This window comes from Orycteropus afer, unplaced genomic scaffold (genome assembly GCF_000298275.1).
Source record: "Orycteropus afer afer isolate SDZICR_OR568_19922 unplaced genomic scaffold, OryAfe1.0 scaffold00171, whole genome shotgun sequence".
Lineage (NCBI taxonomy): Eukaryota > Metazoa > Chordata > Mammalia > Tubulidentata > Orycteropodidae > Orycteropus > Orycteropus afer.
In genome coordinates, this window is record NW_006921758.1 from 3,464,286 (window position 1) to 3,480,057 (window position 15,772).

General features: G+C 35.8%; 1 protein-coding gene across 1 annotated transcript in view; it reads left to right on the top strand.

Annotated features, from left to right (window-relative positions):
* Positions 1-15,028, top strand: part of C2CD5 (C2 calcium dependent domain containing 5) — a 105,070-nt gene extending 90,042 nt beyond the window's left edge. The window contains exons 23-27 of the mRNA XM_042781783.1: positions 6,473-6,523; positions 7,628-7,729; positions 9,041-9,231; positions 11,819-11,965; positions 14,900-15,028. Coding sequence (XP_042637717.1) covers positions 6,473-6,523; positions 7,628-7,729; positions 9,041-9,231; positions 11,819-11,965; positions 14,900-15,028 — 620 coding nt within the window. The remainder of the gene's footprint in view (positions 1-6,472; positions 6,524-7,627; positions 7,730-9,040; positions 9,232-11,818; positions 11,966-14,899) is intronic.
* The last annotated feature ends 744 nt before the right edge of the window (positions 15,029-15,772 follow it).

The window sequence follows — 15,772 nt, forward strand, 5'->3', positions numbered from 1 at the left end:
AGGCAAATGTCTGTGAATCATATAGCACTTTGCATATATCTCAAATGTTTTATAAATTTAATCCATAATAGGAAAATAGCTTTCATTTAAAATACTGGTAATTTAATACTTTAAAAATTTACTTCATCAGTTTTTGTGTCTGTATCCTACTGAATGAAACTGTATAAAAGAATGGCTTTTATACTTTTTACGTGTTTGCTTTATGCTGGGGGATTGCCTTATGGTCCATGCCATAACTTGTAGACTGGAGGGGTACTCTTTTCATCATAAGAGCTGCTGACTATAACTGTGTGAAGAGAACCAACCAGTGTGACAAGCATAGTTCAAAATCTGAATTTTAATATAAAAGAAAACAAATTGACTTACATCCTTAATACATTATCCTCCATAGTTAGGTATCCACGTCAGAAGTTCTTTTTAATCTTTGTTTTTATTGTAGGCTATAGGATTTACCTTTCTTTTAGTGAAACCACATTTTACTTTAAAAGATAATTTATAAAATTAAGCGACTTACCTCACATTATTTATTTATTTATTTATTTTTTATTTTATTTTATTTTTTTATTAGGATTTGGGTGAAGATTTACAGAGTAAATTCACTTCATACAGCAGTTCACATATACTTTGTCTCATGTCATTGACCAAAATTTACAATGCAGCAGCTCCCCTCCCACTTCCTCCCCATAGTTACCTCCTCCCAGTGTCCATCCCTTCATACTCTTCGAGAGGCCCATTGTCTGCCAACCCTGTATATGATCTTGGATACACTCTCCATTTAGACATACATAATTGTTTAGCTTGTTCACCCATCTATCCGTCCCTATACCCATGTTTGCTTTCATTGACAACTCAGTATTGTATTTACAAAGGGGTTCATATTTGTTGTTTGTACTGCCCATGTAACTCTCTCTGTCTTTCTCATCCTCAATGCTGCCATATTGGTCACTCACATTTGGTACATTGCCCTTCTCTTCAGCCAAATCAATATTTATCTCTATCTATCTAACAGCATTCCCTCCCCTTCCCTCCCACCCCTGGTAACCAACAAAGAAAATGTCCTCCAATATATAAACCTTTCCTTAACTTTCACAATAACGGACTAATACAATATTTGTCCTTTTGTGACTGACTTATTTCGCTCAGCATGATGTCCTCCAAGTTCATCCACGTTATGCGGTGTTTTGCAGATTCTACATTATTCTTTAGCGTTGCATAGTATTCCATTGTGTGAATGTACCAAAGTTTGGTTATCCATTCCTCAGTTGTTGGAGATCTAGGTTGTTTCCAAGTTTTGGCTATTGTAAATTACCTCACATTATTTTAAAGTAGTAATTAGAAATTGAAATCCATAAAAACTACAAAAGTTCACGTTTCCCTTTTCCTACCAGTTAATTGTTCTGAATTCTTACAAGTGTATATAATTCTTTATATATTAACAGTCCACTGCATGTCTATTTTCTCTATTTCTTTAAATATATTTGTTACTACAACCAAATGGCAGCAACTATAAAAATGCTAAAGCTCTCCATGTTCTTGGATGCCACAGGAATCAATAAAAGATCTGAAAAGAGCAATGCTGACAGCAAAAAGAATGTGAGACAGAAAAATGGAAACTAAAGGGAGAAAAATGTATGAGAAACTGATCTAAGAAATGGACAGGAAGAGAGGAAAGAGAGAATTGATGGAAAAGTATAGGGCTAAAGAATCCTTACCTCCCTAAGCTTCCTCATGTCAGCTTGAGAAGAGTTAAATACAGAGTGAGAGGAACAGGGGGTAAAGTGCAGAGAGAAATTGAATTGGCATTCTGACCAAAGAGGGGAGTTATATGCAAGAGAAGATTCAATGCATAGGAGGGAGAGGAGTGGATGCATAGACTTGTAGGCAGGAGTTCATCCTAAGGAGGCTGGAGGACACCAAGATACTGTACACCTTAGTTGAAGATTAAAATGAACTGAATTGAGAAGCTAATCGTCTTTGTTATCTATTACTAACTAGGTATCGCAGTTGAATTTTTCCATTGCAAATTATCCAGATTGAAGCCGTTTCTATCTTTCTCTGTGCCTTAATAATTTATAACTATAATAGGGCTGTTTCATTAACAGTCCACCAGTGTTTGAGTACCACTGTAGATAAGATTTATAGTGAATGTTTAAATACATCATTTGTCTAACTCCAGTCGTTAAGACAACTTTTATAGTTATAAGACGTAGCTAATCAGTGAAAGATGGATTGATGGAAGTATCTAACGGAATATGAGACAAGATTTTGACCATAATAACTTAGCACTGAGATTATTTTCATAAGAAAAATAAATAATAAATTGTAAAGTCCAGGTTGCAGATATTTTAATCTAAGAATCTTTGGAATCTGTAGGAATTTTTTCATAGTTCTAATAGTTTTCTTAAGCTTTCCAGTTAAGATTGTGTCAAATATTTTTTTTAATCAGAGAAAAGATGATCTGACAATTCTAACGATATAAAATGAATAAGTAGTCAGAAGAGTTAGTGATCAATGTGGAGAACTTTATTATAGCTAACCAATTGTTTTGTCATTGGTTATGACAAATTATTTAGGAGAATGACAAAGTTTCAAACTTTGGATAATATATAATTGAGGGAGAAAGTATCATTGTCACATTTTGTCAGTTTGGTCATCAATTTGCTCATTTCCACTAAACTTCCTTTAACCTGGGTCAGTCCCCTACTACCAGTCATCCAGGTATAAACCTTGCTGAAAATTGCTTGAATCCACTAAAAGAAAAAGAAAAGCATATGCTTTATTTGCCTCACTAACTTTCTAGGGAAATACATTTTCAGGACAATGGGGTTATCCCTAAATGGTAACTTTTTTGAAAAAGAGCAAAGTAATCTTTGTCTTGTCCTATGGAAATCATAAGAGATGTGAGCTGCTGTGTGGCTTGATTGAGACTGTTTGCAGCTGAAATGGAGATTTAACGTCTAAAGTGTTTGTTTCAAACTCTTCCTCATAGAGATACATGGCCTGCAACTGAAAATTCATTCCTCAACAAAACCCATGGGGTTTTTAATGAGATGTCTACAGTCTACCTCTGAACAATAAAATTTTTTCTTTTTTTTTTTTGTTTCAGTATTAGCTTAGAGATTCCGTATGCTTTTCTTTTTTTTTTTTTAGCCAGAATTACCAGTTTGCTGATGAGACAGACTGATTAAATCTGCAGTGCCTTCTCTTTTGAAAATCATGTTACACGGGAAGCTAGACTATAATCAGAAGGAGCAGAGGGACTTAGAGTCTGAGGCCATTAGACATTTGAGTTATTCAAACCAGCCTGTGGTGCCAATGTTCATCTGCGTCAGTGCATCTTGGGGTTTTTCTCTGAGAAAAATTAAGATCATAGCAAGCATGTTAAGAGATGAACCTGTTCTTAAGTGAAAGCACTCTGCAGTGCTTTAAAAATCTCCTACCTTAACCTTTCCCCTAAGAATGTGTCCAATTAAGAAATTTTGTTAACCCAGAATTTAATTTATATGCAGTCATATTTGAAGTCAGGGAATAAACATTTTTCCTTCCTTTCTCTGTCCTCTCTCCCACACTTTGTAAAAATTTTTGGGAAAAATAATAAATGCACCAAGGTCCATAAAAACATTGTGGTACAAACAGTTTGCACTCAACTGCTGACCTAAAGGTTGGTGGTTTAAACCCACTCAGTATCTGTGAGAAAAAACCAAGCAGTCTTGCTTCCATTAAGATTACAGCCAGGAAAACCCTATGGAATTCTGTGACACATGGGGCCGCCATGAGTCAGAATCAACTCGATGGCAGCTGGTAACAAAAATAAATGCACATGGGGAAAAATTCAAATACCACTGAAGTTATATAGTCCTAAGTAAAGCCCTTTTTCCCCTCATGTCTCTTCCCTAGAAGCAAGTATTCTTAACAGTTTATTCTCCTCTTTCTATTTTTTTTTAAACACAAATATTTTACGAATTGTTATTTACTTTGTTTTTTTTTTTCATTTGATACAGCTTAGAGGTGGGAGCAAATAATTTTACATATTTAAGTTCTTTCTATGGTCTTTTGCTTTTTAAATCATATAAAATTTATAATTTTTTTTTTTTTTTTACAGATTTCCACATAACCCAGGTAATACTGAGGTATAGAAGAGAATTTCATTTTAATGATTATTTTCAAAATTTTTTTAGCCAGCCCCCCTCATTTTTTCTTACTTTCACAGAATTCTTAATGCCTAGTATATTTTTATGGGAGCTCTGGTAGCATAGTGGCTAAGACACTTGCCTGCTAACCAGAGGGCTGGCGGTTCAAACCCACCAGCCACTCCCCGGAAGGAAGGTTGGGCAATCCTACTTCCGTAGTGATACTGCCTCGGAAACCCAAGGAGGGGTCGCTATGAGTCGGGGCCGACTCGATGGCACATAACAACAACAACAACAGTATATTTTTATAATTTTATACCCGGTAAGTCCAGACTGCACAGGACACATGAGAATCTTGAGAACCTCCTGGGATATGTAGACATGGGTAGGTCAGATGCTATTCCCAGCCTCTGCATTGGTGTGGTCCTGGCCTGAGCTGTCCATAGAAATCTGGTAATACTCTGACTGTCATGTCTGTCATGGCCTTCCTATAGGTTTCACGTTCTCTTCAGCTTCCACGTTGTTGTTGTTCTGTGCCGTTGAGTCGGACCCGACTCATAGCGACCCCTCCTTGGGTTTCTGAGGCAGTATCACTATAGAAGTAGATTGCCTAATCTTCCTTCCGAGGAGTGGCTGGTGGGTTTGAACCTCCAGCCTTCTGGTTAGCAGTCAAGTGTCTTAGGCACTCCCAGAATCCTGAATCGGGAGGACTGTTGGCCTGTAGTCTGTGGCTCTGCAGTCTCAGGGCATTTCTACAACATGGTGCCCTCCCAGGCACTTTGTAGACCTCACTGGTTGTTGTTAGGTGCAGTTGAATTGACTTTCCACTCTTGGTGACCCCATGTGACAGAGTAGAACTGCCGTATAGGGTTTCCTTGCCTGCAGTCTTTACGGAAGCAGATTGCCAGTTCTTTCTCCTCCAGAACTTCTGAGTAGGTTCAAACTGCTAACCTTTCAGATCACTTAACATTTGCACCATTAGGGCTCCCCTCCAAACACCAAACTAAATTCATTGCTGTTGAGTCGTTCCTGACTCACAGCAACCCCTCCTTAGGTTTCCGAGGCACTATCTCTATGGAAGTAGGTTGCCCAGTCTGCCTTCCGAGGGGTGGTTGGTGGGTTTGAACCACCAGCCTTCTGGTTAGCAGTGCTAGTGACCTCTTTTTTCATCAGCTCTATACTGTGGGAAAAATGTCAGGTGCTGCATACGAGCCAGTATCAGCTAGTGGTCACTTGCTTTATAGAAAAAAAGAGGATGGAATTTTCATTGCATCCATTTAGCAGAAGCATTAGAAATCATATTTTTGAAAAGATTAACTTTATTAATTTAAAAATCTTCATTGCATCCATTTAGCAGAAGCATTAGAAATCATATTTTTGAAAAGTTTAACTTTATTAATTTAAAAATCTTCCCCAAAATCACATTAAGTAGAGATAAAAATATGTATGTACGTAGTTCATAATTTTTTTTTTTTTTAAACTAAGTGATCCAAATTATTCTCAGTGGCTTTCCTTAGTTATTTCTAACTTGGCAACACTATTTGTTTAGTTGTAAAATTTTTAAAAACAAAAATCCAAATATGTGAGAGTGAATAGAGCCTGAACATTAAAAATAGATTGTGAAGTTTTTTTTAATAGTATTGTTTAAATTTGTGCCATAAATATTTATAATAAACATATAAAAGAAAAATTCTAGATGCCACTTTCAAGAAGTTACTGGAAAAGAGCATGATTCTAATGTGGAGTTCTTAGTTAACTTGTGTGGAGAACTTTCCCCCCAACACACACATAGTCGTGATACCACTAGAGGGAGCAGTTGAGCAGTTGATGGTGCAGTCCTTAAGTGAAGCAGTTAGTAGTGGTTGGGGGAAGGAAAAGTCATGACTAATAAGCAACTTGTGTTTGACTGTGAGACATCAGTCATTACTTTGTCATTTTCAGTCTTACTGCCCTCCCCCTTCCCCCAAACATTCCCCTTTCATGTTCATTTCAGATTTTCTTTCCAACACATTGACTCTTTCTCTATCCAGTTTTCTTTCATGCTATTAACATTTGTTACTGTGTTTATATTTTCTCATGATTATGAAGTTTCTAAAACTCTTTTTGTGTTATAGCAAGCAAATAGTCTTCGTTGGCATAATATTTATTAACTGGACTAGTTTTCATATATCAGTAGAAATTGCATTTTAAACCTAATGCTTCTATTTGATTTGCTTGTATAATGAAGCCATAAAGATTTCCTCCTATTCATCTGACTCATACAAGGTGTAAACAAACAGCAAAGAAGAGATGCTGGCTTGTACTCAGCATCCAAGCTAATGTTGTTCATATTGTCTTATTAGAACACCTGGAGAGTGCAAGTTCTAACTCAGGTATACCAGCTGCACAGAGAGGTGAGTTTGTCTAATTAAGCAAATAGTCCACCAAAGATGTGAAATTCTAGGTCTGTGGTGCATATAAATTACAGACGTTGAAGAAATGCACTGGACAATGGAATAGACAACAAAACATGTCTTCATTGTAGTTAGAATGCATTTTTTTTTAAGTTAATGAAGCTAATATTTCAAAAGGAGCTCTGGTGGCGTAGTGCCTAAGGCATTTGACTGCTAACCAGAAGGCTGGAGGTTCAAACCCACCAGCCACTCCTTGGAAGGAAGGTTGGGCAATCTACTTCCGTAGTGACACTGCTTCAGAAACCCAAGGAAGGGTTGCTATGAGTCGGATCCGACTCAGTGGCGGTGAGTTTGGTTTTTGGTTTAATATTTCAAGAGTTTTTTTCTTTTTTTTAGTGTTTTAATAGTTTCCCAATTTCTGAAAATAAAATATTAGCCCCTTAATATTTTTTTAGCTTAGCCACAGTTACTATTTTTAAAAGGGGTCCTTATTAGGCTAATACCTGCCTCCCTCACCCATTTTGTCTTTGATGCCAAATTTAGACATGAAAACAGAATAAACAAAAATGACCATTTGGCTTTCCAGTTACCAGTGGTGGAAAAGTATTTTAATAAAAGTTAAGTCAACTAGTGATTTTTTTTTTCTCATGTATTCTTCATCTGATTCTCATTTTTATTTTTAATTTTAGAGTAAAATAGGGAGGAAATCATTCACAAATTTTGGACTGTAAATTAAAGTCTTAAGATAGGGACAACTAAAACACTGGAAAGTAAAATAATGGTAAATAAAGTTATTTTAAAGCACACTGTGTGGTCCTTTCATTGATATTTACAGTAGACCCCAGTTATGCTTTCCTTAAGAGAGCGCACACACACATTTGTGACATCACCACAGAAGCTCAGCCAGCTGGGAACTTGGTTTTGGACAAATCAGTGTCTAAAGCTTGACTCTTTGCTATCTCTCTTACCTGACTGGAAAAAGGACCATTCTTTTTTCTAAGTTACAGTTAAATTACATCATCGGAAAGGAGTGTTATGACGAGCAAGAGACGTCATCCATATTTTTTCTTTGTTTTTTCTTTTGTTTTCTGTCTGTGTTTTCAGCGACGTCAGTTGATTACAGTTCCTTTGCAGACAGATGCAGCAGCTGGATAGAGCTCATTAAACTGAAAGCTCAGACCATAAGGCGCGGATCAATTAAGACAAGTAGGCGGATGTTTCTACCACATTATGATGATCTGAGAAGCATATCCCTGATTTCCCAGTGGTGAAGGCTAGACCTTACTACTCAGTAATAACATTGACAATCAATCATATATTGGAGTGTGAAAGCTGCAGACTTTCATGGTTATTTAGCAAAAGTTACTGAAGGACCTGTAGACTTAACTGATTTTAACTATGTAATTGTGTTTTTAAAATTCTACTTTCTGTGAAGATAAAAGTATGCAATAGATATTATATCCTTCTAGATAGAAGGAAATTAACAGCTCTCCTTTTAAAGAGGTATTCTTCCATGACCCCAGCTACTATGTAGTATATGGCATATGTCAGTTTACTGTAATGTGTGCTATTCAGAGGGCTAAAAGAATGAGATATCTCTAGAGAGAAAGCAGTTAACTTCTTTTACTACTAGAATCAGACATGTTAATTATATGTTCTTTATTTTTACTCCATGTGTTTTGGTAGACTTTGAGGTAAATGCATTGGAGTGAAATAGTTTACAGTACATTAACAGGGAAAGAACACAGGATGGAGAACCAGCCAGATGTAGACTTGAATCCCTGGAGTGCCATTTTAATAGCTGTTGACCTTGGGCTAGTTATTTATTTAACTTCTCTGAGCCTCGGTTTCCTCATGTGTTAAATGGGGTAATAATACCTATGTTCTGGGTTGTTTTAAGGATGATATATATAATATAGTGGTTATTTAATAAATAGCTTATAGTAGTTATTTAGTAAATGGTAACTATTATTAATATTATAAATAACTATCAGTCAAGGTCATTTGTTAAGTTTTTAGAATTATGAGTTTGTTTAATCAAAAAGGTTTGGTTAAAAAAAAAAAGCCTTTTACAACTAGTTAACATAAGGTTTATCTACAAGTTGACAGTGATGATGAAGTCGTCTGAAAAAGATGGAAAAAACTGCACTGGGAAATAAAACAACTTTCACACTCTCCTTGTAATAATTTGTTCTTACAGCAGATAATTTTTAATGCTCTGCCGCTTTTTCTTTTTCTTCACTTTTTAACCAATCATTGTGTATGTAGCTATACCGCACCAACATTTTCTTTTGCAGGAATGCCATTTTCTTCCCAAAGAATTCCATTCCAGCATTTCCTTTTATGTTTCTCTTTCTTTCTCTTTAAATTGCATGCAATGCATGATAATTTCTTTTCTTTCATGACATGGCTTAGCCTCACAGACAGCTGAATGTTGTCACCACTTATTTGGAACCTTAGAGAATAATCATATTACAGCCTCTAACTTAATGCTTTCTCTTCTTTTCCCAATTTTAGCTGTGACAGTTGAAAAATCAAGTCCGATGGGTGAAGGAAATTTCCGGAATCGTTCTGCTCCATCTTGTGCCAGTTCTACAGTTGGGGTTGTTAAGATGACACCTCTTTCTTTCATTCCTGGAGCAAAAATAACTAAGTACCTTGGAATAATTAATATGTTTTTTATTCGGGAAACCACTTCTCTTCGTGAGGTAAGGTTGTACAAGTTATTTACATGTTCTTGTGAATTTTCTCTGATTAAGGGTGTTAGTAACAAAACCAAATTTCCAATTACTGTACCTTTTTTTTTTTGGCCCAAAATAACTTGTGTGCCGATGAGTCATCTCTACTCACAGCAACACTATAGGACAGAATAGAACTGCCCCTTGGGGTCCTAGGCTGTAATCTTTATGAGACCATATCACCTAGTCTTTTCTTGCAAGCAGCACTGGTGGATTCAAACCACCTCCGACCTTTCTGTTTGTGGCCAAACACTTAACCATTGCAACACGAGGGCTCCTAAAAATAACTTACATATTTTAGTAACCTATCTGGATTGATTCTAGGCTAGCTTACCAAATTTTATATTTCAAGTTAAAATAGTGAATGTTATCACAAGAGTTGTGTAAGGCTTAAACCCATTTATTGTTAGAAATTCCACATCCTTATATAGTGAATGATATTGTGAATTAGGGACATTTTTTAATTTTTGCAGTGTGAAACCCTGTAAACTCTTCAGATTTCACTCTAGCGGTATGTTCATTATAAAGGTGACTAGCTATACTTTATTCCCCATTGTTTCTCCAGCAGTGTTTCTACATTTTGTTGGAAATACAGCCTGCACGCTGTTTTTAATAGCAAGCTCACCATCCTGTGCCCAGCACAGAGTAAACACATTATGCTTTGAGTGAACAAATTAATGACTTTGGATAGATTATTTAATAAATTAGATGGATATTTCCTTGAAAATAAATTATTTTTTTATTCATATCATAAATTACATTTTAATGGTGGCATAGTGCCTAAGGCATTTGACTGCTAACCAGAAGGCTGATGGTTCAAACCTACCAGCCACTCCTCGGAAGGAAGGTTGGGCAATCTACTTCCATAGTGATACCACCTTGGAAACCCAGGAGGGGTCGCTCTGAGTCGGATCTGACTCGATGGCAGTGGGGGGGGACAATTAAAATAGGCTCAAAAACCTTTCAATGTAGAATTCAAATAGGTGATAGTTCTAAGTCTACTTAAGTTTAACAAAGAAGTTTGGGTGTGGGAAGCTGGCATAGATTGGTGAAATAGCCTTTTGCATTTACTCTTAATAGCCCTTGCTGTCGCACTATTTTGAATCCATAAAATTTCATTTTCTAAATGCCTTATCTACTATTTAGCTCCCGTCCCCCAAACCGTTACTTCATGGTTGATTTATTTCCATAGAGACTTTTAATATTAACTATAGTATCCCAAATCCATTTATTACTTGGGTGAGTTATTTGCTCATAGTCATAAAATCACTTCAAAATTACCCTTGTGTAGTCTCTACTACTCTGCTGTCAGAAATTTTTCATTTAATAGGAGGAAAACTGATAAAAACAAAGGAAAAAAATTACACTGAGCTGCGATTGAGTTGGAGGCAGACTGAAGCAACTCACTGAAGTCTTTAATTAAAAAAAGGGGTACCTTGCACAGCTATGTCTAGGATCTTCTGGACTTTCAGAACGATGTGAGCTAGTAAAATGATTTTCTAACAGTGCATTCAGTTTTACTCTTAATGTCCAGTTTGAAGTTGTAAATTCCTTCCTACGCTGTAAATAACCTCCATTAGTATTTGTGGTAACCTTTGGTTCAAAACCATTGTAAGGTATTGGCTACCTTTTGGTTTCTGTTTTGTTTGGCTTTGAACCTTGAAAAGGTACCCCAAACTAAACATTCACTTAGAGTCCAAAAGCCCTGGATTTCATCCTCTAACATAATAATGGAATACCTATTGCATGCATCTGTTGTATTAGGTGTTAGCATATAGTTGTAAACATAACAGATGCAGTCCATGACCTCATGGAGTTTACAGTTTAATGGAGGTGCAGGCATTAAACAAATAATCATATATCATTACTAATGATAGATAGTGGTAAGAAGAAATAGGGCAGAGCTATGAGAGAATATAACAGGGGAACTTGATTTAGATTTGATGGACATAGCAGGTATCTCCAAGGAAGTTACATTTAAACTTGGACCTGAAGGGAGAGTAAGAGTTATCCTGGAGGGAAATAGTTCAAGGCAGTCAAGGCAGTGGGAACAGCCTGTACAATGACTCTGAGGCAGGAAAAGTACTCAATGCATTAAGAACATTTGAGAAACCCCAAAAAGAGACCATTGTGACTGGAACATGGTTCAGAACAGGAGATGCAGATAACAAAGAGGATTTTTTTTTTTTTTTAATTTAGTATCAATTTACTGGAGTGGTTATGGGAACAATTTGATAGGGGGAGATATTAAAGTGGACAAGCAGTTTGAGTTTTTTCTCAGCCATTTATTTATTAGTTATGTGCCCATGGGCAAATTATAAATTATCTGAACCTCAGTTTTATTATCTGTAAAGTGAGGATATTAATCTCTATCACAGACATGTACTTAATAAAGGTTTGTTGATTCCTTCATCCAACAAGTCAATTGTTCCCATTATGAAGGAAAGTAAAATTATCATCCATTATATTAAGATAATTTAGGGTGTTTTAATGATGTATCGTTTGACATTCATATATACATATATATACAGTGCTTTTCTTGTGGATTATTATTTAGGAAGGAGGTGTCAGTGGCTTTCTCCATGCTTTCATTGCTGAAGTGTTTGCAATGGTGAGAGCTCATGTTGCTGCTTTAGGAGGGAATGCTGTTGTCTCCTACATAATGAAGCAGTGTGTTTTCATGGAGAATCCGAATAAGAACCAGGTGAGATGCAGTTAAGTCTCTGATGGTAACCTGAGAATTTTCCCAATGACCCACCCCCTACCCAGACAATATTTTGTTTACCGAATTTATTACTAACCACGGTTACGCATAGCTTAGATGTTGTTTCCACATCCCAAGTGACTAGTTTTTCTTAACTACTTCTGGAAATTACTGAGTTACTCTTTCTACCATCTTCTTTGTGGGTCTTTGGAATACAGTGATAGCTAACTGAGAAGAGGCAAAGATGTTGCACTCCAGACTTCAGTCTGGCAGAGCGTAAACTCTTCAGGTCTAGCTGGCATGTTGGTGAAGAGCACACCACGATGGGGCCACCGCTTGTTCATTACTGAAAGTCATTTTCTGTTTAGAGGGGGTGGGATGTTGTTTAGGTTAAATTTTGGAATAAATTTTTTTTATCACTTTTGAGTTAGTAACAACTCATTTAAAATTATTAAAGATTTCCTTAAAGATTATTAAAAATAATTAAAGATTTCCATTAAAAAAATTAAATAACTCTGTTAATACTTGAGATGTAAAGAAGGCAGTGCTTTCCAGCTTCTTCTCTTCATGGCCCACATCAAACTTGATGTTATGTATATGGCACACTGTAAATGGATGTAGCTGCTTGGGGCTGGAGGTAACCAACCAGCTCTGGGTTTCTGGCTTACGGGGCTGCCTTGAGAGTAGGGGTAGGGATCAGTGTCGTGGCAAACCTTGGCCAACACAGAGCTTAGGAAGCTCTGTTATAGGCAAATTACTGATCAGTTGAGTGGGAATTAGAATGAATAGATGTAGAAATTAGAATTAGATGTGTGGATGGATGTGTGTGTATTTTGTTCCCAGGTTTATGGCTAGTTAATTGTAGCCAGACAAATCATTTAAATTTCCATTGCTCCAATTTTTTAATTGATAAAACTATCTTATAATGAAAGTGAGATGCTATCATTAGATATAGAAGCAATTTGAAGAGACATAGAGATTCAAAGTAATTCTAGCTTTACTTTGAAATCATTTGGTTTAATGAAGTTGTAATCTTCAGGAGAGTGCTGTTTGATAAAGCTCTTTCAGCTTTCCTTAGCCCACTTTAGTTTATGCATTTTTTATTATTCAGGGTATATTATCCTTTTTTTACATAGATGTTGAATGAAAATAGTAATACCATGAAACTAGAAGACAACTTACTCGCAAATTTTGGCACTCTGCTTAAGAAATAAAATATTAAAAATACGGCTGAAACTTCTGTGGACCAGTGTTCTGCTAAGTGAACCACCCTCTTGATTTTGTTGTTTATCATTCTTATGCATGCTTTTTTATTTTAAAAATTACATGTTTGTGAATATAGGATACCACAACAAGGATGAACCTTGAAAACATCATGCTGAGAGAAATCAGTTGCAAAAGGACAAATACTATTATATGATCTCACTTATAAGCAAATATTTAGAAACCAAACATTACTAGGGATTCGGGGGCCAAGGGGTTAGAGGGAGCTTTCGCTTAGTGGTCACTGAGCTTATAGTGGAACCTTAAGAAAAGTATAGCCAAGAGGGTGTACAACTTGAGGAATGTAGTCAGTGTCACTGAACTGTGCATATAAATGTTGTTGAAATGGTGTATGCTTTATTATTTATATTTTCAACACAATACAAAAAGGAAACAGAGAAAGTATTTTTAATGTATTTTTGAGTAGGTAGTAGTACATTGGCATGATTAAAAATTCAAAACTATGGAAGCGTATTAAAAGGGTATAAAGTCTGCTTTATACCCTGTCCTGTGTCCAAGTAGATCCTTTTTCCTCCCCACATACAAGTAAAGTTACTAGATTCTAATTAATTAAATGTATCCTCTAGAGATGCAACATTCCAGAATATGTAACATGCCAGAGAGGTTTTAGGTATATATTAGCAGGTGTATGTTCTTTTATCCCCCTTTTTACATGAAAGGTAGCATTGCTGTATACATTGTTCCACAGCTTGCTGTTTTACTTAATTTTTGTAAGAGATTGTTCCATTTCTGGCCATAAAGAGCACTCTCATTTTACAGTTATAAGTGTGTAGCATTATTTGGTATGGATGAACAATTTCTGTAACTATTTCCCTACTGAGGAACATTTAGAAATATTGCCAATAAATACTATGCCATTGAATACAATGCTGCAAGAACCATGCAGACATAAGTGATTGACACAAGTGTGAGTAAATCTGTAGGAAAAATTCCTAAAAATAGAATTGCTAGATCAAAGCATAATGTCTCTGTAATTTCCATAGATATTGCCAACATGCCCTTCCATTAGGCTATTTTGGACACTTTTAAACTTTATGCAATCATCTAAATGGTTTTATATTCTATGTACCATTCTGTTACTTGCTTTTGTTATCAAAATGACATGAGATTTATCCATATTGATGCAGCCCTATGTCATTTATTTTCACATCTGTATAATATTTTAGGCATGAATATTCCACAGTTTATTTTCATTCCCTCTAGATGAGCATTTAGATTGTTCCCATTTTTTTGCTATTATAAACATGCTTCAGTAAAAAAAAAAAAAGTCATGTACTCATCTTTTTGCATATACTCAAGATTTCCTTCCGTAGGGTACAGATACATAAGAATGAAATTGGTAGGTCATGGGGTGTGTACTTTCAGCCTTACTAGATGTTGCCATATTGCTCTCCAAAGTGGTTGTGTCTTTGCAAACACTAGGTAGCATCTAACCTGCACACTTTTTTAAGTTGTAAATCTCTGATTACTACTGGGCTTGACCATTTTCTTTTCTCTTATATTCATGAATTTTTTTGAGTTTCTTTTTTCTGTATATTGCCATCTTATCCTTTGCTCAGCTTCTTCAGCTGCACAATAGTACTCAGTATAACGGAAAAGTAAGAGTAGATCATTGAGCTTGTGACTGAACTTGTCCTGTTGTTCTTATAGGCACAGTGTCTTATAAATGTAAGCGGTGATGCAGTAGTTTTTGTGCGTGAATCTGAATTAGAAGTGGTATCAACTCAGCAACCTGCTGCCAATTGCCAGCCTGCATGTACTGGAGAAGTAACAACCTGAAGTAAACTACAAAGAGTTCAACTAAGTGAAAATCATCTTTCTACATTATTTGGTCGTTAACTGTCTTCTCAGACTTTAAAAACTTGAACTAAACTTGAGATAATTAAGAAAGAATTGATACAAGCATGAGAAGATTTGCTTTGTCTGGAATCTCTTGGAGGCATGAGATTCTCTGATCTTTACTCTTTTTTTTTTTTTCCTAGTCTAGACAGGCAACCCTATGGAATCTTGATCCTTTGGTAAGATAAACTTCTCAGAGAATTTGGTATAGCAAAGATGGAAGCTTTTTGTAATTTATGTTGATTTTAATAAAATAATTTAAAAGATCAAAGGGAAAGATTATAAGGAAACTAGGATAGCTCCCCTAGTCTAGTTTAAAAACTTAAGCAAGGAATTCACAAATTGTTACTGAATAAATAATCTGATTTGAGGAACGTGAGGAGAAATGTTTTCCGAGAACTTCTACATAGGTTTCTAAATGTGTTTTATTTTGATGAGGAATTCAGTAGCAAGTAAAAGGAAAGGTATTTCAGCCATTTTTAAAAAGAAGTTAAAATCTGCAACTTGTACGTGTAATATGTCCTTACTACTGTCAAAGTACCTTATCAGAACTGATGTCCTTTCATTGTAAGTTTTAATATTTCTAAGGAGGAAAAAGGGGTGCAAAAAATTACTGTATAATTCCATAACTGGTCGAATTTCAGTTAGTATTTACTTTGTCTAGAAGGCACCTGGCTTCAACTG